The sequence below is a fragment of the Eulemur rufifrons genome, chromosome 16 (assembly GCF_041146395.1).
Source record: "Eulemur rufifrons isolate Redbay chromosome 16, OSU_ERuf_1, whole genome shotgun sequence".
Lineage (NCBI taxonomy): Eukaryota > Metazoa > Chordata > Mammalia > Primates > Lemuridae > Eulemur > Eulemur rufifrons.
Genome location: NC_090998.1, coordinates 42,279,744 through 42,301,204, shown reverse-complemented (window position 1 = coordinate 42,301,204; position 21,461 = coordinate 42,279,744). Strand labels below are relative to the sequence as shown.

The 21,461-nt window shown below is 53.8% G+C and overlaps 2 protein-coding genes and 1 long non-coding RNA gene across 3 annotated transcripts; 1 reads left to right on the top strand and 2 right to left on the bottom strand.

Annotated features, from left to right (window-relative positions):
- Window positions 1-3,716: 3,716 nt before the first annotated feature.
- HOXC8 (homeobox C8) lies at window positions 3,717-7,467 on the bottom strand. Its single transcript, XM_069490991.1, has 2 exons — window positions 6,734-7,467; window positions 3,717-5,385 (listed from the first exon to the last, which is right to left on the bottom strand). The coding sequence occupies exons 1-2, from the start codon at window positions 7,167-7,169 to the stop codon at window positions 5,093-5,095; spliced, it is 729 nt and encodes a 242-aa protein (XP_069347092.1). The 5' UTR covers window positions 7,170-7,467; the 3' UTR covers window positions 3,717-5,092.
- A 5,701-nt stretch (window positions 7,468-13,168) lies between these two features.
- HOXC9 (homeobox C9) lies at window positions 13,169-16,335 on the bottom strand. The gene is made up of 2 exons (XM_069490810.1): window positions 15,770-16,335; window positions 13,169-14,091 (listed from the first exon to the last, which is right to left on the bottom strand). The coding sequence occupies exons 1-2, from the start codon at window positions 16,305-16,307 to the stop codon at window positions 13,847-13,849; spliced, it is 783 nt and encodes a 260-aa protein (XP_069346911.1). The 5' UTR covers window positions 16,308-16,335; the 3' UTR covers window positions 13,169-13,846.
- A 3,356-nt stretch (window positions 16,336-19,691) lies between these two features.
- On the top strand, window positions 19,692-21,230 carry LOC138396705 (uncharacterized). The gene is made up of 3 exons (XR_011235719.1): window positions 19,692-19,806; window positions 20,536-20,612; window positions 20,923-21,230. It is a non-coding gene; the product is annotated as an uncharacterized lncRNA (long non-coding RNA).
- The last annotated feature ends 231 nt before the right edge of the window (window positions 21,231-21,461 follow it).

Genomic DNA, 21,461 nt, shown 5'->3' with positions numbered 1-21,461 from the left:
TCTTTAATAAATAGGGATATTAAGGTTAGATCTGGCGGAATCAAAGCTTTGCAAAGATTTGTGGCCTTGGGGGCAGTGATGGCTGGCGAGGCGAAGGGACTGAAAAGGGTTACCCTTCCTACCCCTACCATTTTTTTTCTAGGAGAAGAACAATATCCTCTCTACTGGGGTGCCCCCGGAAAACACCCACTCCACCCCAGACAGGAACAGGAGTCACATGCTGCTGGCAACCTCCCAACCAAGCCTGACCTGACCGTGGTCTGAAGATCCTAAAGGGCTAGACCGGCGGGGGCAATCCTGCTGGCAGCAGGAGGGATAAGAAATTGGGGCAGCCTCCAGGACGCTCAAAGCGATCCTCACCCCCACGTCCCTTTCTCAGACAGAAGGACATTTTCTCCCAAGGCTATCCCTAGCATCAGGTCTAATTTCCTAGATTCAAATGGCGGCTTACTCGAAATCCTTTTAGAATTAAATGTGAAATTAAGGCCCAAGATCTTGGTTCCCACTTCCTTTTTCTTTGCAGTCCAAAGCAGTTTGAAGTCTTTTCCATCGACCTTGTCAGGTTACCCACACCCACCTTTTTCAGAAAAATTTCCTAGTTCAGTGTCTGAGTAGCTGAGACTTGCTACCTAGGCCCTGAAAAAAGAATCTTTTACTGTCCTGAAGTCCACCTTCTGCGCTACAGTTCCGAGCACCCTGTTTCTCCAGACTCTAAATTATGGTGGTGCAGGGAGCCCCGAATAAATTCCCCTACAGAGATTATTTGCAGAGGCGGAGGAGAGTGTTGTAGCCTGGTCACTCTCCCCACTGGCTGGAGATTTGAAGGCCGGCAGCTCTCCCTTTGGTCCTACATACAGCTGGCATAGGAACCTCAATAGCTGGGTGCCCTCACCCCAACCCACAGGGGAACCCTCATCCACTCCTCAAACTTCCTGCACAGTAAGCAAAGCAGTTCCCCCAGCCGGATGCAGGGACCTCGTTTCTTTTACAAACCCACCCATAAATTTTATAACAGGTAGTTAAAAATTACGACGAGGAAGCGCTGGCCCAGCTTTTCACAATGGGCAGCGGGGAGAATGGGACAGCGCTGCGGGCAGCTCACCGGAAATTTTACTTCTAGTCTGTGACACAACCTGTCCTGAGTTCTCTCTAATTGGGGCGGGGGTAACTTTCCCAGCAGCAGGCGGCAGGCAGTCGGCGGGGCATCTCGTTTGGGGAAGATGAAGCTGGGGAGACCAGCTCATTCTCCCATCGAAGGGTCCCCCAAGGAGCCCTTCAGGAGCTCACAACCTCTCTAACCGCCCCCCCCCATCTCTTACAGGCCCGCACCTCCCTTAGCCTCAGTAGTGAGGGAGTGGGGAGGGATAGAAAAAGCTGAGAATTAAAAAAAAAATACAGGGAAACGAATTTGCCCCCCAACTTAATAGCTGCATTATCCCGTCTCTATGGTTGAGATTAGAATAATAAATTCAAGGCGCAATGAGCGAGATGCTTCAACTCAGCATTTTGAAAGATACTATTTTTCACAAATCATGAATAGCTTTCGGAAGCCACGTTGATTGGCTAATAAAAAAGTAAAGAATGGGAGAAAGTCCTATCTGCAGCAGCGGAATGGCCCCCCATTCCGGTAATGGGACGGCGGGAGCATTTGGGAGGACGCGTCTCTAAAGAGAGAGCATCCCGCTCGCAATTACATTCTCCCATAAAATTGTTTTTTACCTCCTTTTCTTTCCAAACGAGAAAACAGAGGCGGTGGGCAGGAGGGGCGGAGGAGTGGGTACTGCATGAGAGGGCGGCTGGGGCTCCCTTGGTCTGGCCCTCCGGATGCCTGGCATCTCTAGCGAAGCCGGGCGCCAGACGCACCCTACCCTCCGACGCGCCGGGCTTGGGGCCACGGACATTGCTGAGCCGGTCCAGGGATGAACGGGACATTTGGTGTGCGGGAAAAGCAGCGAAGGCCCTTCGGAGTCACTTAATGTTGGGTTCATCCCGCTTGGCTACTGGGCCAGATATTTTTATTAATAGCAATAATAATTCCACATTTAAAAATGAAACGGTTCCTCGGCGGTCCCTCGGAGTATTAAGGACATGCAGGTGGGAAGGCCCGAGGTTGGAGCGAAATGTTCTCTTTTCAGGCCTCCCTGGCGGGTAGCCGGTGTCTCCCACAGCAAGTGGGGTTACCTGCCTGGCCTCGCAGCTCACAGCAGGGACCCCAAGTTTGGGTAGATTTACCCTGAGCTCCTGCCCAAAGCTGTCCCCAGCTGCCCGGAGCCGCAGCCGCAGCCGGTGCTTCCAGTCTGCAGCCTTTCTCAGGCAGCAGGAGTCCCCTATGAATGAAGCCTGACCCAATCCTGTACTCGGGACCACTTTGCCTGGGAGTCAGAGACTGGGACCCCGGTGAAATTACATAAAACCAGAGTTGGCCTGGCCTAGGTCTGGGAAAATCATTGACCAGCAGAGAAAGAGAAGACATAGAGATAGAGATAGATAGAGACAGAGATAGAGATGAGATAGCGATGAGAGAGAGAGAGAGAGAGAGAGAGAGAGATATCTGGCCTCAAAAAAATATTTCAGTCTTTGGGGGTCTGGTTTTTAAGACAAGAAGATCCCCTCCCCTCCCCTTTTCCCTCTCTCCTGGCTGAGTCAGAAGACTTGTATCTCTGGAATTTGGGATTATTTGACCAGAATCTCATTGGCATAAACAGATTTCTGTCAGGACTCTGAAGACAGCAATAAGAGACTCCTTTGGCCCTGGGTCCCTGAGCCTTCAACTCTTTATTTTGGGGAATGAAGATGCCAATGAAGACTCTCCTTAGGTGCTGTGGCTGGAGTGGGGGACTGTCCACTCCGCAAACCCATCCCCCCAAGCCAATGGCCCAAACTATGGGGGCCCAGGCAAGCTGCCCAATTGCCAAGGTGAAGCCTGGAGCAGGCTTGAAACAGCTGGAACAGAGGCTGGAGTGGACACAAGCAGGCTGAGTGACAGTGATGTCTCTGTGTCAATGACCGAATTAGTATTTCAAGATATAGATTCAGGCTGGTTGTTCTACCAGCTCAGTCACTTTCCCCTTCCCTTTTCCTCTCCTTCAGGCTCAAGCTTCTTGTACCCCATCCTTAGTGTCCCCTATCTCTAGGCATCTTCAAGCCAACCCCTGCAGACAAATCAGCTGCCTTGAGCCTCATACTCCCCCAACTGTGTTCACTATTCTAGTACTGGGTGCCAAGAGTTGGCCACAAGGGGCATGTGGAGATCAGAAAGAACCCCACTGCCTCATCTTCAGTCCTAGTCCCTGGCAGGAAAAAGGCATAGCTGCGGGGAGGGGCATGGGGCAGATTCTTTGTCTAGGCCCAGCCCAGGGCTGAAGAGAAGGAAGGTGGATTAGTAAGGAAATTTTTCTTGCTACTGGAGTGCTGGCATCTAGAAACCCACTTTGTTCAGAGCCAAGATTCCCCCAAGAGCATGCTAATATACCCTTTCCTCTCCCAACCAATGGACTGTTTCTCTTAACCCTCCACCCTTTTCACCTGCCCTTCCAGCCCAGCCTGCCCTCTCAACTACCAGGCTCCTCTCCATGTGAGTTCCCCGACCCCAGAGCCAGGTCAGTGGAGAAGACCTTTTCCAGAGTATTGGGAATGGAGGATAGGAGAAAGGGGGTAGAGAACGGGGGAGAGCTGTGGAGAAAAAGCAAGTCATTCCAGCTTCAGATATTTTTCTCCTTTTTTTTTTTTTTATTATGACTCACGTATACAATACAAAGTACTTGGACCAGGAACAGGGCTTTCGGGACACAAAATCTACATTCATAGCTGGACATAAAGACAAATGACCAAAAATTATTATTATAGATATATTTTAACGTTTTTTTTCTTTCGAGCACGTTGCATAAACAGAGAATTCAAGACAGAGTTAACTATACATTCAGTGCAATTTAGTTCTACTCTACTGGGGTTAGAAGCACAATAAAAGCGCACAGGACCAGTGGGCTAGGCAGTCTCAGTTGTTGGGTTTTTCTTAGTGAAATAAGCAGCAACAAACGACAACAAAACCGCATTACGAATACTCTCAAAGCAGGATTTATTTCTATAGGTAGTGATAAAATACGTTGGAGGTTTCTTTCTTCTTTTTTTCATTTTTCATTTTTTCTCTTTTTTTCTCCTACAGTAGGATTTTTAAAAATTTCTCTTTTTCTTTTTCAAGATTATTGCAGGTTCCCTTTAGGTAGTATGTTAAAGATTTATTATCAGTATTATTATTATGATTTTCATGATTATGGTGATTTCTGAGCGCTAATACTAATGCAGCTCAGAGGAAGCTGGGCCCAACAGAACAGAAACCAAACGAAGGAGAAGAAGGCATGGGGCCCAGAGACCATGGGATGGCTAGGTAGGATTTTAGAAGGACTGCAGGCTTCCATCTACCCCCATGGAAAGAGGGGCAGGGGAGAAACCCATGTCTCCTTCAGGTTTCCATCAGGTTTGTAGAGAAAGTCAAGGAGTTTTTCTAAGCAGAGAGCCCCAGGGAGGGGGAGGGGATATTCTTTGCTATCTTTTCCTTATTTAAAAAAATTTTTTTTCCTTTCTTTCCTTCCTTTCATTTTTTCTTTCCTTTCCCTTTAAAAGAAGTAAATCTAGTACACTAATTCTAGCATAAAAACAAAGCTGCAAGTCCTCTTCCACATTTTGAGGGAGCTCCCCTCTAAAATAAATACCAGAGTAGCAGGGAGGTGGGAGTGTGGCAATAACGGGCAGAGAGAGGGAACAAGGAGGCCAGGTCTCAGACCTTAAAATCCAGGAAGGACTCAAAAGGCTGGGGGTAGGGACAAGTGTGTGTTGGGGCAAGGAGTGAGACAGAGTCTGAATTTTTTGCCATGTCTCGGCCTCCCCCCTCCAGCCCCCAAACAAATAAAGAGTGGGGGAAGTCCAAAGGTAATAAAACCAGAGCTGCAAGTATCTGACAGGTAGTTAGAGTTGTGAGTGTCATTCTATTCCCTATAAAAGCAAATGACAGTCGTAAACTTCTCAATTTATCTGCTACCATAAAACGAAACTTCAAGGGAGTTGCTAAAGGGGGGGGGGAATCTCTCTTTTTTGCTTAGTCCTTGTTTTCTTCCTTTTCCTCCTCTTCTTTCTCCTCTTCCTCATTTCCTTCTTCCTCCACCTTCTCCTCATCTCGGGCTCCCGGCAGTTTATCCTTGTTGTTCTCCTTTTTCCACTTCATCCTTCGGTTCTGGAACCAGATCTTCACTTGTCTCTCGGTCAGTCCCAGGGCATGAGAGACTTCAATCCGGCGCTTTCGTGTCAAATAAGGATTAAAGAGAAACTCCTTTTCTAGTTCCAAGGTCTGATACCGGCTGTAAGTTTGCCTTCCGCTGCGACGCCCCGGAGCTGGACAGAACAGAACCCCAGTCTGGTTATGTTTGGGTAGGGGTTCGGTTTTCCCCTGCCACTCTTCCTCCCTTAAAGTTCCCCCTCTGATATTCCTAGATCGCCTCCCTTCTGCGGAAAAGGCAAGAGCAAAAGGCAGGCAAGGACTGCAAAGTTTGGGGGATTGTTTTGGTTTGGCTTCACCTTGGGAGGTGGGGTGGGGGTGGGGGCAGAGACTGGGGTCTGTTTGGAAACTGGGGGCTTACAAGGGCCAGGGGAGCCCTGCAGAGTCCCCCCAGGCCTGCAATACCAGGAAACTGGCCCTTGCAGCTTTGTTTACAAGTGCAGAGTGGCATTTAGTGAGCAGAGCTGGAGACAGAGTCTCTTTCAAAAGGAAAAAGAACTGGGGGTAAAGAAGAGGGGCTCTGCCCACTGCCCCTTCCTTGACTCTGTCTGTCTAATGCTTTTCTAATAAGAAAAAAAATTGATCTACTGGAATCTATCACTGCTCTGCCTGATTGCTAACTGGAGACCAGCAAATAAATCACGGGCCATCCCCGCCGGAACTTGTCGCTTTATCGCTTCCCCCTGTACTTCGAAATTGGGCTGCTGTGAGGGGCCACCCTTGGAGGGGCTCATGACCTGAGCTGCTTTGCAGATCTCAGAGAGACCTCCACAAACTCTTGACTGGGGAGAGCCTCGTTAGGGTCCTCTGGACCTCAGGGACCCCTAATCTATCTGGCCCCTCTCCTTTTGAGCAACTTTTTTTTTTTTTTTCCTGTTCTCAGGCTTCCTGTCTTCTCTCCAACTGAGGGAAGTATAGAAAAGTTGGAGTATTGGCCCTCAGGATAGTTCTCTGAGGGGAGGCAGTGGGTACCCTAGAGAGCCAGAGAGCCTGTCCTTGGAGTCTCACCACTCTCTGGCTAGGGGAGAGAAACAGGGGGTCTTCCCTCACCTCAAGACAGCCTGGCCACTGTCCTGAACTCCAGGCTCTCTGCTTTTGGAGAAACTGGTTTGCTCCAAAGGCTGATAACCTCAGGGTACTCAGGGTACCATTCCCAGCCACCTCCCCAACTTTGACTTTAGAGAGGAGGGCAGAGACAGAGATGGAGAAAACGATTTTTAACCCTTTGCACCCCACACCACCTTTCCCCCACCTTCACCCCGCCCCCCAAAATGTCCCAGCCATCCTCCACCCCACCCTTAGCGAAGCCTTCCCAACCTCTACAAACCCACCCAGGCACGGGGGCGGGGAGGGAGAGACCCCAAAGCCAGGAGGGAAAGCGAGGGCAGACAAAAAGGAGGCGAGGGAGGCGGGGGAAGACTCGGAGCGCGGGAGACCAAGGGGGAAAGAGAAAAGGCTTCTCACCGTGGGGTCTCATCCATGGAAACATGAGGCTGGGAGACGAGTTTTGATTTAAGTGGCCTTGTCCTTCGCTACTGTTAGTGTTGGCGGAGGATTTACAGTCGGGATATTGCACCACGCTCGCCTCTTGCTGAGCCCCATAAAGGGACTGTCTGGGGAGCGCCTCGTAGCCATAGAATTTGGAGGCGTCTCCGTGGCAGCTAAGCGAGCATGGGTTCTGCTGGTAGCCTGAGTTGGAGATGCCGGAGGTGCCGTGGTGGAAGAAGTCTTGGACGTGGTGCGAAGCGTGCTGGAAGCCGGGCGCCGAGCCGCCGGGCCCGTACACCAGCGCATGGCTCCTGCCCACGCTCTGAGGGAACCGGCAGTCGTAATAGGCCGGTTCCAGGGACTCGCCGCCTTTGTATTTGGAGAACAGGGGGTTGACGAAGTAGGAGCTCATGCTGGGTACATGAAAACCCGCGGCCCCCTCCCCTCTGGCTCACGACTCCCCCGCCCGGTACCCCCGAAACTCCCCTCCCCCCGGGACCGAACCCCAGGCCGGCTGGCTCCCCTGGACTGGGCTGGGCTGGTGGGCTGGGGGCTGGGCAGGTTGGGGGGCGCCTGGTGCTGAGCTCGGTGTGCTCAGCAGAGCTCCGGGTCTGGGGCGCGGGCGGCGACGGCGGGCAGGGAGCGGGCGGCGGCGGCGGCGGCGGCGGCTCTCTTCACTGTCGGTAGGTAGAGCTCGCGCTCTCTCACTTAGCTCTTTCCTTTAACAGCCCAGGCGAATTCCTCAGACTCCCGGCGGTGGCGGCGCTTACACGCGATTCGCGTTCATCAATCCACGACATGAAGACAGGCGAGAGAGAGAGTGAGAGAGAGAGAGAGCGAGAGAGAGAGAGAGAGAGAGAGAGAGAAGAGAGAGAGAGATGGCGGGGGTTGAGGGGTACAGGGCTGGGGGAGACCTGGAGGAAGGGGAGGGGAGGAGAGGGAGGGATGGAGGGTGTGGTGTGTGTAGGGGGGTGGTGAGCCAGCCCCAGCTAATGGCTGGGGCCAGCTTTCTCAAGGTATGAATTCAGATTTGAAGGTGCCTTCCCCCCTTCTCTTTTCCTTCTTCAGAGAGAGAGAGAGAGAAAGAGAGAGAGAGAGAGAGAGAGAGACCTGAGGCAGCAGGTCAACTCAGGTTACCTCAACAGGTATAAGACCCCCAGGGGGTTGAATGACAGCAAGCCAAAGCAGGGCCTCTAACCCAAAAGATGGGCTCCCTAGGGGGTGCTTAAGTATGGGGACTTTAAGGAGGAAGAATCACACCATATCCCCCAGATACTTCAAGCATCAGACCCTTCATCCTCTGGCCCCTCCCAGGGTCGAAAGCTGTCCTGTCTTCTACCTTACATCCTTAAGACTCTGTTGCTTGCCTGCTATGCATAGAAGAGAAGAGCAGATGTGGTGGTGGGGGGGGCACTCCATATACCCAGTTAGGGCCACAATGCCCCTTGAGACACCAGCACCTATTTGAAGCAGGAAATGCAGGCAAAAGCTTGGCTGGGGGCTCTGAGAGCAAAGATGCTTATGGGGACTAAGAAGGAAAGGGCAGCTTCTGTGTCCCTGGCTTCTGCCTGGGCTGATCCAGGATGTTTCTTCGTAGGAGACTATTTGCATCTGAGTTGGAGGGAACTAGAGCAGACCTCTTACTGGTGCCACATATCCCCCACCCCATAGGAAATGCCAGCTCAGCCTGGCAGGGGCCCCCTGGCTTCACTTCATCCCCTACCTCCCCAGACAGGCTGCCCAGGCCAAGATGTGGATGGGAACTGTCAACAGACACCTACACTTTCTCTGGGGGGTTCCCTCATCCCCAAGACTGAACAAATTTAATTCTAATGGATTAAAGAACCTTAGCCCATCAGCACCCTTCATTGGCCATAAGTGTCTACAATTGTGCGGGCTTAACACAGAAAGAAAAAGGGAGAAAACGAGAGAGCCATGTATATGTATGCCATGTGCATATGAAAGAAAAAGATGAATAGAATTTTTCCAGTCCTCTCACTCCGCAGTGTGTGAGGTTGTTAACACAGGGAAATCCTGGCACACACTGGGGATACACACATACTGTATGCGCTGCTACCGTCTCACCCTGAGTCCTGTCAAGTGCATGCTAACTGTAAGCTAGCATACTTCCATGCCTGGAAGCATCCCTGTCACCTCACAGACACTGTACGCACATGTGCACACTCAGGCACACATGCACATATGCCTGACAAACACAGAATCATCTCTAGGTGTTTGCATCATGAAAAACAAAATGCTACCTATTTTTCTTCTACATCCTGGGGTTTCAGGGTTGAATGAGGAAGGAGGTGGTTAGACAACCAGATCTTTTCCTTCCCCATCCGGATCCCAGCTCTGGGGATGGAGGAAGGAATAGTGGTGCAGAGCAGGATGATTTAGAAATAATGAACACCCTCCTCCCTCTGTTATCTAAATAATTACTGATTACTGGGGAAATCGCCACTCCCTGACAAATTCCCAAAGGAGAGTCACTGGTGCAGGCTGCAAGAGACCCTTTTAGGATCCTCTGCATTGGGGGAATCCCACCCCCATTTGAGTTAGGGACTATCCAAACTCTTAGACACCCAGAATTCTGGCTCTGGAGCAGCGGGAGGGAAGGGTCAGAGGAGGGCCATGTCAGGGCTGCAGGGCTCCCTAGGGTTCAGAACAGGGGTGTGTGAGGACGATGTCTCCACTACCAGAGCCCAGCTCTCTTCGGCCATGGCTCCAGCCCTGACTTTTCTGAGCCTGCTCTTCGTGTGCCGAGATGAACAGGGTGGACTCTGGGCTCCCAGCATCTGTGTCACCGGGGACTGTCATAAATACTTTCTCTTCCTCGCCTGGAAAGAGCAGGCCCAGAGGGCTGGATCCGCTCTGGGGCCTGCGCCTTATCTTTTAGGGGGTGGGGTGGGGTGGAGGGATATTTCGACATTTTATGGTCTAGCGAAAACCCTGCCACAGAGCTATTCTTCAGGGCCTTTGTGTCTTGGAATGCAACTGTCCCGAGTGTGCCGCCACCGCCGCCTGCCCGGAGAACCCACCAGCCCCGCAACCCCTGATCGGACTTGGTTTTCCCTTTGGGGGGGGGGGGTCCCTCGCCTTTCTTTCATTTGGATTTTTTTTTTCTTTTACACGTATCTGGTTTATTTTGCTCCCTGGGCCTGGAAATAAAGGAATCGCAAGCAGCCATCCTCGCCGAGGCCGTCTCTGTCCCTCTCCCCGAGGCCTGCACCGCCCTCATAGGTACCACGGATTTATGTTCGTTTGTCCGGGTCATTCTGCCTTTTTGTGTTAATTACGCGCTACCCGCTTCGCACTAATCTCCTCTGCAAAGCGATTATTTTTGATGCCCGCCCTCCTGTGCCTTCGGAGCCCGCTGCCAGAGCGAGGGCCCATCTCCCGCTGCCACTCGCGAATTATTTACACCTCGCAGGTGAGAGGATTGATTTGCTCAGAGCCAGTGGGGCCGGGCCAGCCGAGGCGCGGGGACTTCTCGCCTCGGCTCGCGGCCGGGCCTCAAATGTCAGTGCGGCCAGGCTGGCCCCGGACACCGCCGCCTCTAACATTGAGCAACAGCGCCACCTCGCGTCCACTTGCTCCAATGCAGTCCGGCCGGGAAAAAGCAAACAGAGGTCCCAGGCTTGGCCCAAAGGTGGGAAGGGGGAAGAAGGAACCTCCAAATGGGTGCGAAGGAGAGAGATTCCCCGGAAGACAGTTGCCCTGGTGCCTTTGTTCTTTTGCTTTCTAAGTTCTTAAAATAAACCTTGTGAAAGGTTCCACACTGTTTTCTCTTTTTGTTACCCTCCCTTCTCCGATTAAGAGACATTGTGCAAAGGAATTGCCGCGATCTCCCCCATTCAGGCGCATTTCTGAGCTTGGAACACCTCCGCACATGCGGAGGCAGGCACGCTCTGAAGCCCCCACGACCGCCTGCCCGCGGCACGCACGCTAAAGTCTTCTCTTACCCTGATGCTGGCCCCGAACCGCCTATTCCGCCGCCGCCTGCAGGACTTTGGGGTGGGACTCTGACTTCAGACTGTTTGCCCCCTGGTTTGTAGCCCATCCCTCTCTTGCGCGCGCTCTCTCCACCTCTCTCTCCCAGCCAGTGAGGTCCTGTTCTCCGTGGGCCATAGACAAAACATTCCTATAATCCTATTTCAAAGGAAAGAGTGTCCACCTTATTTAAACCATAAAACAATTAAGCCCAGACGTCTAGCCAGCTCCGCGCTGCTGTTTTGTTCGGCCCCATTCAGGACCCAGAGCAGGGAGACAAACAGCGCCATAAAAGTGGCATTTCGGGGCTGCGGAAATGTACCTATCCTCTGCCTTCCCAAGTGGAACAACCTTTAGGGTTTTGTGATTTTGACAAAGGAGCAGAGGAAAGATGGGAGGGAAAGATTAGGGGAGGAGGGCATTTGCTAGCGCCTCTCTCCCCCCAGCTTTTATTTCTTTCCCTAGATGTGTGTCGTGTTGTTGTTTTAATTCATAAGTGATAGCGAATAAAAATTGAATCCAATCCTGACCTGCATGCAGGCTGGAGACGGGGCTGGGATTGAACAGTGGGCCAGGCTGGGTGGGCCTGCTCTAGGTCCCATGCTCTCCTCGGGGTCCTCCAAGCCCAGAGAACCTCCTTCCTGACCACAGTAAAGCCGGCTCGGACTGGCTGCAGGAAGCAGGCCACGCCGACGGACACCGAGGGGAGGCGACAGGGCCTTGGAGCAGGGGCGGGGTGGAAGCCCGGAAACGCCGCGCTCAGGCTGGGAGAGAAGCCCGCGTCTCCAGCGGTCCAGACCGGAGGAGAGAGGAGTCTCTTGGCCTCCATGGGGTGCAGAACTGGGCCTGGGTTCCAGAACAGCAAAATGGCCAAAGAGAGGAGTGAAAAAGTGAGGAAAGAGAAAAAAATATAGGCAAAGCACCTTTCAAAAGGACCAAAAAAAAAAAAAAAAAAAAACACTGCTCTGGAATTGGAGAGGAGGTCTCCTAAGCCAGAAATACGAGCGGGTGCTTCAGCGACTTCCAAGTCTCTTGTTGGGACCTGATTCACCACCCCCACAATATTATCAACCAAAATTTTCACCCCTTCCCACCTTCCTCCAACCCCCAAAATTGGAGCGTTTAATGGAAGGAGTGGGTAGGAGATTCAAATGATGAGGAAGGGGCTGGTCTCTACAAGTGTCTCACCAATCGTGTAAGGTGATGCTATGGGGGGAGCAGCACATGGGCTAGGACCCCCACTAATTTTCTTTAATGGAGGTATTCCCAAGTATTCAGAGCAACACCCTGCACCCTCGGCAGAATGGGCAGCTTGAGATATTAAAGGGCTATATTTCAAGCAGTCTGATTTTAATAGTTTCCAGATTGGGGGATTTCCGAGAAAAGGGGCGCCGGGCTGAGGCATACCCAGCTTGTGTCTGCTTCTGATTAGCAGATGAAAACTGCTGGTTTTAGGAAGGCGCTCTGGGGTGCAGTGCAGCCGACCAGTCCCACCGGGCTGTTACACACGTATCCCCACACCTTTGTGCTTGGGGTCCCACAGCTACCAGGAAGCACTCCACTCCTGGACAATCGCTGACCAGTTTCCTTGGCCACAGGCTGGACCATCTCCCAGAAAAGCTAGAGCAGCTCAGCATGACCCTGGTCACCCCAAAACAACATTCAAACCAAACACCAGAGTGGGGGGAGACAAAGATTGGGAGGAAAGGAGAACTAGGAGAGAGGAGCTGAGACTGCATTGAGAAGTAGAAACCAAATCTAATTTTGATTGTATTGGCTTTGCCATCTTTCTCCTTCTCTCCTTTTTCTTCTTTTTTAATTTTCTTTCTCTCCTCTCTCCTTCCATTTCTTCTCTTCTCTCTCTCTGCATTTGTCTTTTTCTCTCACTGCAGTCCCCAGTGTCTGTCCTGCTCCCTGAGGCCTGCCAGGCCTTTTCTCCTAGCTGCACCCAGCCCCCTCCCAGCCTTCTTTCCCAGCCATCCCTGGAAGCACCAAAGCACCAATGCAGTCAGGCAAGAATCCAGCCTGGGCCCTCACCCAGCACCCAACTTTCATCTTCACCTATCTCTTCCCTCCGATCTCATGTACTCATAAATTATTACAATTAATTACAGCCAGGGAAAACCATTCATGCCGAGCCTCTCTCCGCACTCCATCCAGCCACCAGGAAACTTGTAGGCAGCCAGCCGGGGCAGGCACAAGCTGGGCCTGGGCCTCAGCAGCCTCCACCCCTCCCCTGGAGCCCCCACCCCCACCCCGCCCTGCCTGGAGAGAAGCCGCAGGCATTTGCCCTTCTGAGGTAGAGAGAGCCCCTTCTCTGGCTCCAGCCTCCCCTAGAAGATCTGAGCACTTGCCTCCTCCACAACAGTAGCCTGGAACCACATGGAGGAGAAATAATGAGAACTGGATACAGTTAGGTTTCTGGTTTTTTAAGTGACTTCGATATATTAACACAGAGCTGTTCTACCATAACAAACAGAAGCACGTTACAGGACCGACGCTGGGGACGAACGCTGAACGCTGGGGGTGAGAGGAAACACTGCTATGTACAGCCCAAGGCGCTGGCCTGCGTTGCCCGACCCAGCCCTCGGCACGGTCCCGGCCCTCGCCACTCAGCTCCTGGGCTGGGAATCATTATTGTGTATGTGTGTGTCTTTTTTGTACAAAATCTGCACGCAGAGCGCCCCAGGCCCAGGAAGGGATGACCTGGACCAAATACAATACAGGAAAAAAAAAATAGAAATATAGCGATTCAAGTACTGGCTTCTCTGAAGAAAGGAGAAAAAAAATCACATTTGTGTGTGTCATTTATTTCAGTTGCGCTGGGGAAAGAGAACGCAGTTTCTCTTCCCACCTCCTCCTCGCTGGGTAGAACTAACTCTAAAACACCAATATCTCAACACTGAACCCTCCCAAATCGCAAGAGTTTTCCTTTTCCCCTTCCTTTTTTTTTTTTTTTTTCTTTTTAAGCTGATTGGCTTTTCTCTATCTTGCTCTTTCCTTTTCTTTTTCGTGCTCTCTCCCGCCTGGGTTGGGGTATTTTTTGGGGTTTTTGTTTTTCCCTTGGCTGTGCTGAGGCAGCAGGCTGGGCAGGGTTTAGGATTGCTCCTTGTCGGTTTTCTCTTTATTCATCTTTTTCATCTTCATCCTTCGGTTCTGAAACCAGATTTTGACCTGCCGCTCGGTGAGATTGAGAACCCGGGCCACCTCGTACCGACGGTCCCTGGTTAAATACATATTGAAGAGAAACTCCTTCTCCAGTTCCAGCGTCTGGTACTTGGTGTAGGGGCAGCGCTTCTTCCTTGTGGAGCGGGCGTGGATCCAGTTGGCCACGGGGTTGCCTGGAGGGCCAAACAGAGGCAGGGGTCAGTGGAGCCCCTTTCCAGCCCAGGACCTTTGCCACTCCACTCCCAGGCTTAGCCAGGCTCCCCAAACCCAACAACTGAACCTGAATTTGGACACGTTTTGCTTTAGGAATTTTCCCCTTCCTCCTTTTGCATTCTGCCTCCTCCCCATCCCCCCCTTTCAGTTTCCAGCACCTAAAACTGTAGGAAATCCGAAGCTATTAAAGCCCCTACAGTCTGGTCCTCAGCTTCAAGAGTAGTAATTCGAGAATATCCTCATAAAAAGTCCAAATTCCCAACCGTTTCATAGGCCCATAAACGCTTCTCTCTTGTTTTTTATTTTTATAGCAAGGTCTCTCTCCTCCCCATCTCCCTCCTCCTCTGCCCCCTCCCATCCTCCCAGCCCAGGACCAAGTCCTGAAATTTTAGCAGTTCTGCTTCCTGACCCTGAGAGTCCCTAAACCCCTCACCACCTTCACCAGTGCCCATCTCCCGCTCGGAATTCAACCCTGCTAAGGCGAATTCTCAGGGTGATGCTGGGACAGGAAAAGTCTTTCTCCTCTCCCCAGAGAGCTGCTGGTCTTGGGGACAGGCTCCCCTACATCTTAGCTTCCCAGTTTGGCCTCCAGTGCCCCCCTCCTGTCAGCCCCAGGACAGGCTCTGCAGGAGCCAAGCCTCCAATTTCAGGTTTATGGGAGTAGCTAAGGGCAGGGAGGGAAGCCTTCAGAGGGATATAATTAGGCCCTGGCCCCTTATGAGGCTGGAGGAAAAGATTTCCTGCAGCCCCCTCCTGGGACTCCCCCAGACACTTCCTCACACCCTGGGGGCTGCAAGCCCTCCCCTACTATTTCTCCTTCTTCCCCCTTTTTCTGGCCCTGCAGTTCCCACCTGCCCCCACCCGAGTCCTTCTTTGCTATACTCAGAAGGCTCCTGTCTCCCTGATTGAAGTGTGTGGGGGGTACAATTCTCTAATCTGGGGAGATTCCCACTCCTCATCCAGGATCCCCATTCTCAATCCCACCCCCACCCCAGACCCTCAGAACAGGGTTCTCAAGTTTAGTGAGACTCAGACCCCACTTTTGTCCCCACTTCTGTCTCTGGAAGTCCTGATCTCTACAAGTTCCCAGGCTTCAAAATCCCCCAGACCCTCACCCAGTGCTCCTGGGGGAGAAGTCCAAGGACCTTCTGTTTTATGAATCTCTAGTGGGGTGAGGACCCCATGCTAACTGGGAGTAGGGGTGATTTTTCTCCCGAGAGTATTTCCTCTCTGTCCCGTGTCCTCCTCATCTCTCCCCCGTCCCATCTCAAACCTCAAACCATAAAATGAACCTCGCCCCTGCCCCATCCCCTGGCCCTGTCTGCATTTCTTAGAAAGTGGCGACTGAGCCAAAAAGCCTGGGCTGGGAGGAGGGCAGGGGTCTCTCATCAAAGCCAGTTCCTGGGAGAGGGGTGCCCCTCGACCCTCTCCCAACCTGTCGCCCTGGGCCCCCTCCTCAGACCTTCCTGTCCCTGAAAGCTCCCCAAGGTAATTTGCTTTTATTGAGTCCTCGGCCCCTCGCCCTCGCCCCTCTCCCGCGCTCCCTGCGCCGTTCAGAGGGGCTGTAATCCGGCTCCCCCCGCCCGTCCTCCCCTCCCCTCCCGCGCTGGTTGTAAAGGAAAATTGCTCCCAACTTACTGGGGTCCAGGTCGGCCTTCTCCTCTTTGTGCTTGCTGCCCGCGAGTGCGTCCGCCTCGGGCGAGGGCAGTGTCTGCGGGGCGCGGTCGCGCAGCTCCCCGGGCGAGCCATACATGTAGTCCGGGTAGCTGCGGCCGTCGCCCGGGCCGCAGTCGGCGCGGCGCCCGGGGTAGGCGTCCGGCTTGAGGGCGTAGTGACGGCCCCCGGCCGGGAAGCTGGGGAAGGAGACGGCGCCGGACAGCGGCTCGAGCCAAGTCCGCATGTAACGCGTGTCGGCGCCGAGGTGGGGCTGGGGGCCGTACGGGTGATATACCACGGACGACTGCGAGGGCACGGGCGCCCACGACGTGCTGAACACTGCCGGCTTGGGCGCGAAGCTACAGGACGGAAAATCGCTACAGTCCGGCACCAAACCGCTGGGTCTGGCGGCGGCGGGGTGAGCCCCCGTGGCCGGAAACCTGGACGCTAGGAGGTCTTCATTGTCGTGAGAGATGAGCGAGTCCACGTAATAGTTACTGATGGGCCCCGTCGCCGACATCGTAACAGGGTTTTACATACATAAGATTATTGTATGAACTGTATATGTACTTTTTATCTGCTCACAGAACAATCAAGGCAGGTAATTATTTTTCCAGCCTTTTCCCCGCAGCTCATTGGTTCCCCGGCCCCCACGTGATCGTATTTACCCAAAAATACGGCGCGGATCAATGCGCAGGGGCTTTTTTTCCCTTGCTTTTTTTCCCCCCCTCTCCCACCCCCTTCTCTCTGCTGATCCCCGCGACCTGCGGTTTCCTGGGGTTCCGGAACTCTGGACCCAAGGCACCGACCAGCCCCTCAGGAGGGCTCATATCTCACCAGAGAACCCCTTATGCCCATGTCCACCCATAAGCAGATGGCCTCCCCCCAACCATGAGGATTTTTAATGGGGTGAAAATGCCAGTCCCCGAAGCCAGGGTTCTTGGACCCCCAGGGCCGAGATGGGCGCGGGAGCCCCACAGGGGCGGGGAGGCCGGCCGAGGTAGGTGGAGGAACTATTTCTTGACGTAATCCGTCTCTGTCGGCCCTGACGCTCCCGCAGTCCCTGCGCGAGCCGAGATCAGCGATTGTCAGTTCGGAACGTGGCTTTTAAAAATGCGTTTTTAAATAGTCTGTCTGTATGTATTTCTTTCAGGAGCAGCAGCAGCAGTGAGGGAGGGAGGGTGGGAGGGGACTGGGGAAGCTAGGGTGGAGGGAGGGAAGGAGGGAAAGGGGAACGTCCTTCTGCCACTGGCCAACTCAGCCCCCAAATCTGGGGTATGGGAAGGTTGGGGAAGGTGGTCCGCGGGTGGGAGGGGTAGAACGTCGGGATCTCATACACCTTTATCATCAGCCTCAGAAGTCTTCTCTTTGCTTTGGCACAGATATACAAGTGCCTTTATTTTAAATTTATTATCTATATCTATTTATCTTTCTTTGCCAGCTTGAAGAAGAGGAGGAGAGATCTACACAACTTTAGTGGGGCGTCCCCATCCCACCTTCCTGCTCTTCCTCCTTTGCCCCCAGCTCCATCTCTGCGACACCCTTCCCCCCAAAACAGAAGTCACTCCCGGCTTCTATCTGCAGAGAGCCAGGGTGAGAGCGGGCAAGGCGAGAGCGACCTCGGTCGTGGGCAAGTAGCTTGTTTTTACGTCCTTCAATAAAATTTTTATGAGGATCATTTGATTGTTCATAAATGTGTCTTTCATTAAATAAAATTGTAGGCTGTTTTTGGAACGGGAAAAAAGCAACGGAGGGATGAGAGAAAGCAGTTTCTTTGGGGTCGGATTCAGGAATTCCAGAGGGGGCAGTGTGATTGTAGGGGAATATCAGACAACTTGGATCCCTCCCCCCAATAAGTTGGTTGCTACCCTCCTCCTTGAATTTGGGATTTGTTGCCCAGCCCTCTGCTTTCCATCAGACTGTCCCAAAGTGGTATAGTAAAGGGGGGCTTTAGGCAAGCAGGAAATTCTCAGTGTGGGTGCAGGAGAGGGGTTAGGGAGGTTGGCTTGGGGGAAGGGAGGGGCAGGTGATGTCCTCAGAGACCTGGTGCACCTAGGCAGGGTAGAGTGAGTTTGAAGGAGGGGTGCAATTTCAGGGTCAGATGGGAAGTGTCTCAGTCTGTGGTAGTGGAAATAGCAAGAACTGAGGCTGAGATGCAGGCTCTGAAGGCAGCAGGGTAGGAGGCTTCCCAGACCCGGCCACCCCTGCCCTTCTTTCCCTCTCCTGTCCCCAGGAGAGGACCAAACGCCAGGGGTAGGGATGGGGGCTGGAGGGGGGCTGGTTTTCTCCTGCATATCTGTCGATCCTTCTCCTCTAGGGTGGAGAAGGGCTGCAGAGAGTGTACCTAGTATGTGTGTTGTGGGGAGGAAAGTTGAGGAGGAGAATACAGCTGTGGCGACAGCACTGATCCCAGCTCTCTCCCCAGTCCCTGCTCCTCCCCCTCTCTGGTTCTTTGCTTTTCGGTATAACGGGGCTGGGATTTCGACGCATGGCGGGGGGGGAGGATGAGGGAAGTGTCTGGCTGGGGACAGGCGGCGGCCTGGGGGCCTCAACCTTGTCCCCTGGACTCCAACTCTCTTCCCCTCCTTCCGGTTGGACTAAACTGGGAAACACAAATTACAACAAGAAACAGAATATCTCTTTGGCCTTGATGGAGTCGCGTTAGCTGTCAATCAAAAAATCTCCCTTGCTAGTTCAAGGAAAAGACTGGAGGTTCCAGTCCCCCTGCGGAGGCTTTCTCCAAATCCCCAGCACAGCCAGCACCTCCCCCAGCCCCAGGCGGCTGGGGACCCGCCGGCTCTTGGGCGGCTGCTGGCAGCGATGAGCGGAGACATTTAGCCTTCAGCGGGGCCCCGGGCCAGACTGTGACCAAGAGGACATCAACGGACAGAGCCTGAGGGAGACTGAGCCTGAGACAGCCTGAGACAGACCAACCGAAACACAGAGCCAGGCCTAAGAAAGGAAAGAAGGAAACGGAGAATTAGGATAAAAAGAAAAAAGGGGGAGAATTGAAGAAAAGAAGAAAAGCAAGAAGAAAAGAGAGAGGAGAGCAGGGAAAGGGAGGCGGCGCACAGAGCCAGGCGGAGGAAGGGCGGCGATACGCAGGCAGGACGGGGCAGGGCGCGAGCTGGCGGAGCAGCCGTGGCATTGTGCAGTCCGCTTGCTTGCCGGTCCTTTGCCGCGGGACCGACTCCGGGCGCAGCGGCCACTTCTGTCTGGACACAAAGGAGGAAGAGGCCTCCTCTCCTGCCCCTCCTGGGAGACCTGCTCGGGTGGGTACACTAGGCCTCCAAGATATAGAATCTCATGTTGGCCTAGGCAGCCGCCAAGGCGGCTGGGGGCTGAGCCACGCTCTAGGCAAGGAGCAAAGAAACAGAAGAGGAAAGGTTTCACGCCTGCTCTTCCTCTGCGTCTTCTCCAGGCGACAGGGCCCTGCTGCCTCAACCTCAGCTTCCCTAGAGGAAAGAGTCCCCAAGGATCTTATCCTATGGGTCTCCACTATTTAAGAGAGTACCTCAAATAGATATTGTGGCTGTAAACAGACACCCCCTTCTCTCCTACCCCCCTTTGAACACCACCTTCTTTTCAACTTTTGAGCTATCTGTGCACCCTGCCTGCCCACCCAGCGGAGGCAGCAGCGGGGCAGTCAGTATCACCAGCTAGGATGCCTGCAGTCGTCAAATCCCTCGAGAAACCAAGGGGGAGATTGTCACCTTCCTTTCCTTTTGGGAGCCTGAACTCCGTACACTCCCCACTCAGGCGCAGGCCCGGCTGTGGATCAGGAGACAGGCCTCGCCCACAGCCACCTCCCAGCCAATGCCTCATTTTCCCTATGCCTTGCGGAGAGAGGGATCTTGGGGAGGGGGGCTAGAAAAGGCTAGGAGTCCCAGAGTCAACTAGGCCGAGGTCCCGCAGGTTCCACAGCTGCATGTGGGTTGTAGTCCCCCATTCTGCACATTGAGAGGTGGGGTGGCAGGTCAGGGCTCTGCAGCAGACCTTCAGGCTTCCCTCAGATCCAGGTTTGTAGGTGTGGGGGCACCAAAAGGGAGGGTCTCATCTTCCTGGGCTTTAGTTACTCCTGCATCTCCTGTCGTACTCCACAACTCCCCCTCACCTACACCACTCCCTTCAATTTTCCGCGGCACCGCTGGGGCAAACCGAGGGACTAGAGGCCGCTGGGAGCCCCTGTTGGGGAGGGGGGAAGCCCCAGCTTTTGCTAGCAGCCCTGCATATGCTCTGGTTCTTAGAGCTCTCTCCCGCCCCCAAAAGATTTCACTGGGCACCAGAGAGCCCCCTGAGGGGGAGGGGCAGTCTTACTCCTTCCCCTCAAACCTGGGCAGCTGCCACCACAACCAAGCTTGCACCGTGGGAAGGACGGACAGACAGGTTAGAGTCATCCCCTCCCCCTGCCCCAGCCTTCCTTTTAGTGATTTAAATTCCCTCCGGTTCAATCCGCACCGTCAAGTTCGGATTAAATTTAAAACAGGCTTTTCCCGGTGCCCCCAGCGGGCCATCCTGGCCTCGGCAGGCAGGGAGTCGGCTCCCTGCTCCTCAGCACCCGCCCTGAGCGGAGGAGGCCGTGCTCCATTTGCTTTCATTTTCCTTCTCCCCCTGAAATGGGCAAATTTCACCTCTCTGCTGCCCTCTCCCCCTCTCCGCCTCCTCCCCAGTTCTCCTCTTCTTTCCCCCCTTCTCTCTCCTGATCCCTCTTTGTTGGGAAAAACACACCCACACACAACTCCTCCTAGCTAAGGCCTGCGCTGGAAGCAGAAACTGAGTTCTCCTGGCCTGCAGCGAGGAGACCCGCGTCCTGCCCCCACCCCAGGTGGGTATCTGGAATCCCTACACACCAGGAGTCAGGCCCCCAAGCCCAGCAGGAGTGAAGCCCCCAGGGCCTGTGAACGTGGCCCTTTCAACGCCATGGCCTGCCGGGCCTGCATTCCCGCCTGCGCCCCCGCCCTGCCGCTCCGCAGCAAACGGGGCTATTTCCGGCTCCCGCAACACAGTCTGGTTTTCCAGCCTGGGGAGTGGCTGGAGGGGGAGCCGCCCCAGAGGTAGGGCTGCGCTCTGTCCGGAGCCCCAGTGGCCCTGAGTGCGTTGTTACCTGATCTTTTGTGTGATGTATGTGTCGCAAGGAAATTTGCAGTGACTTTGGAGCCCAGACTGAGGAAGCAGAGGTGGCGAAAGGAGAGACAATACCAGTCCGAAGTACAATTAAGGGGCCAGAGCTCGTCTCTCCCCCGCCCTCCCTGCCCGACTGCGCGCTGTCTGGCCTCAAACCTCAGGGCGACACGCGAACCTGGAGCCGGAACCTCAGCCCGTGGCGGAGGCAGCCAGAGGACTCCGCATCCAGAAAACAGGAGGAAAGCTCCCTTCCAACTTGGGGGCGCCTTAACCAGCCCCGCTGAGATACAGAGAATCCAATGAATGAAAGTGCACATTCCGACGAATTTCCCCGATTTTTTCCGCCAGCCTTTGGAAGGAGAGCCCAGTGTTTGAGGCGTCTCAGACACACAAGCAAACCGCATCTCCTGAGGCAGACAGACTCGCAACATGAGTGTGAGCCTGAAATCATATACAGGTTCAACATTCCCGGAGCAGGCCTCTTTGCCAGGCCTGGCGGGCGCCGATCTCCCTACCTTCTCTCCCTCCAGGGCCTCAGGCAGAGAGACCC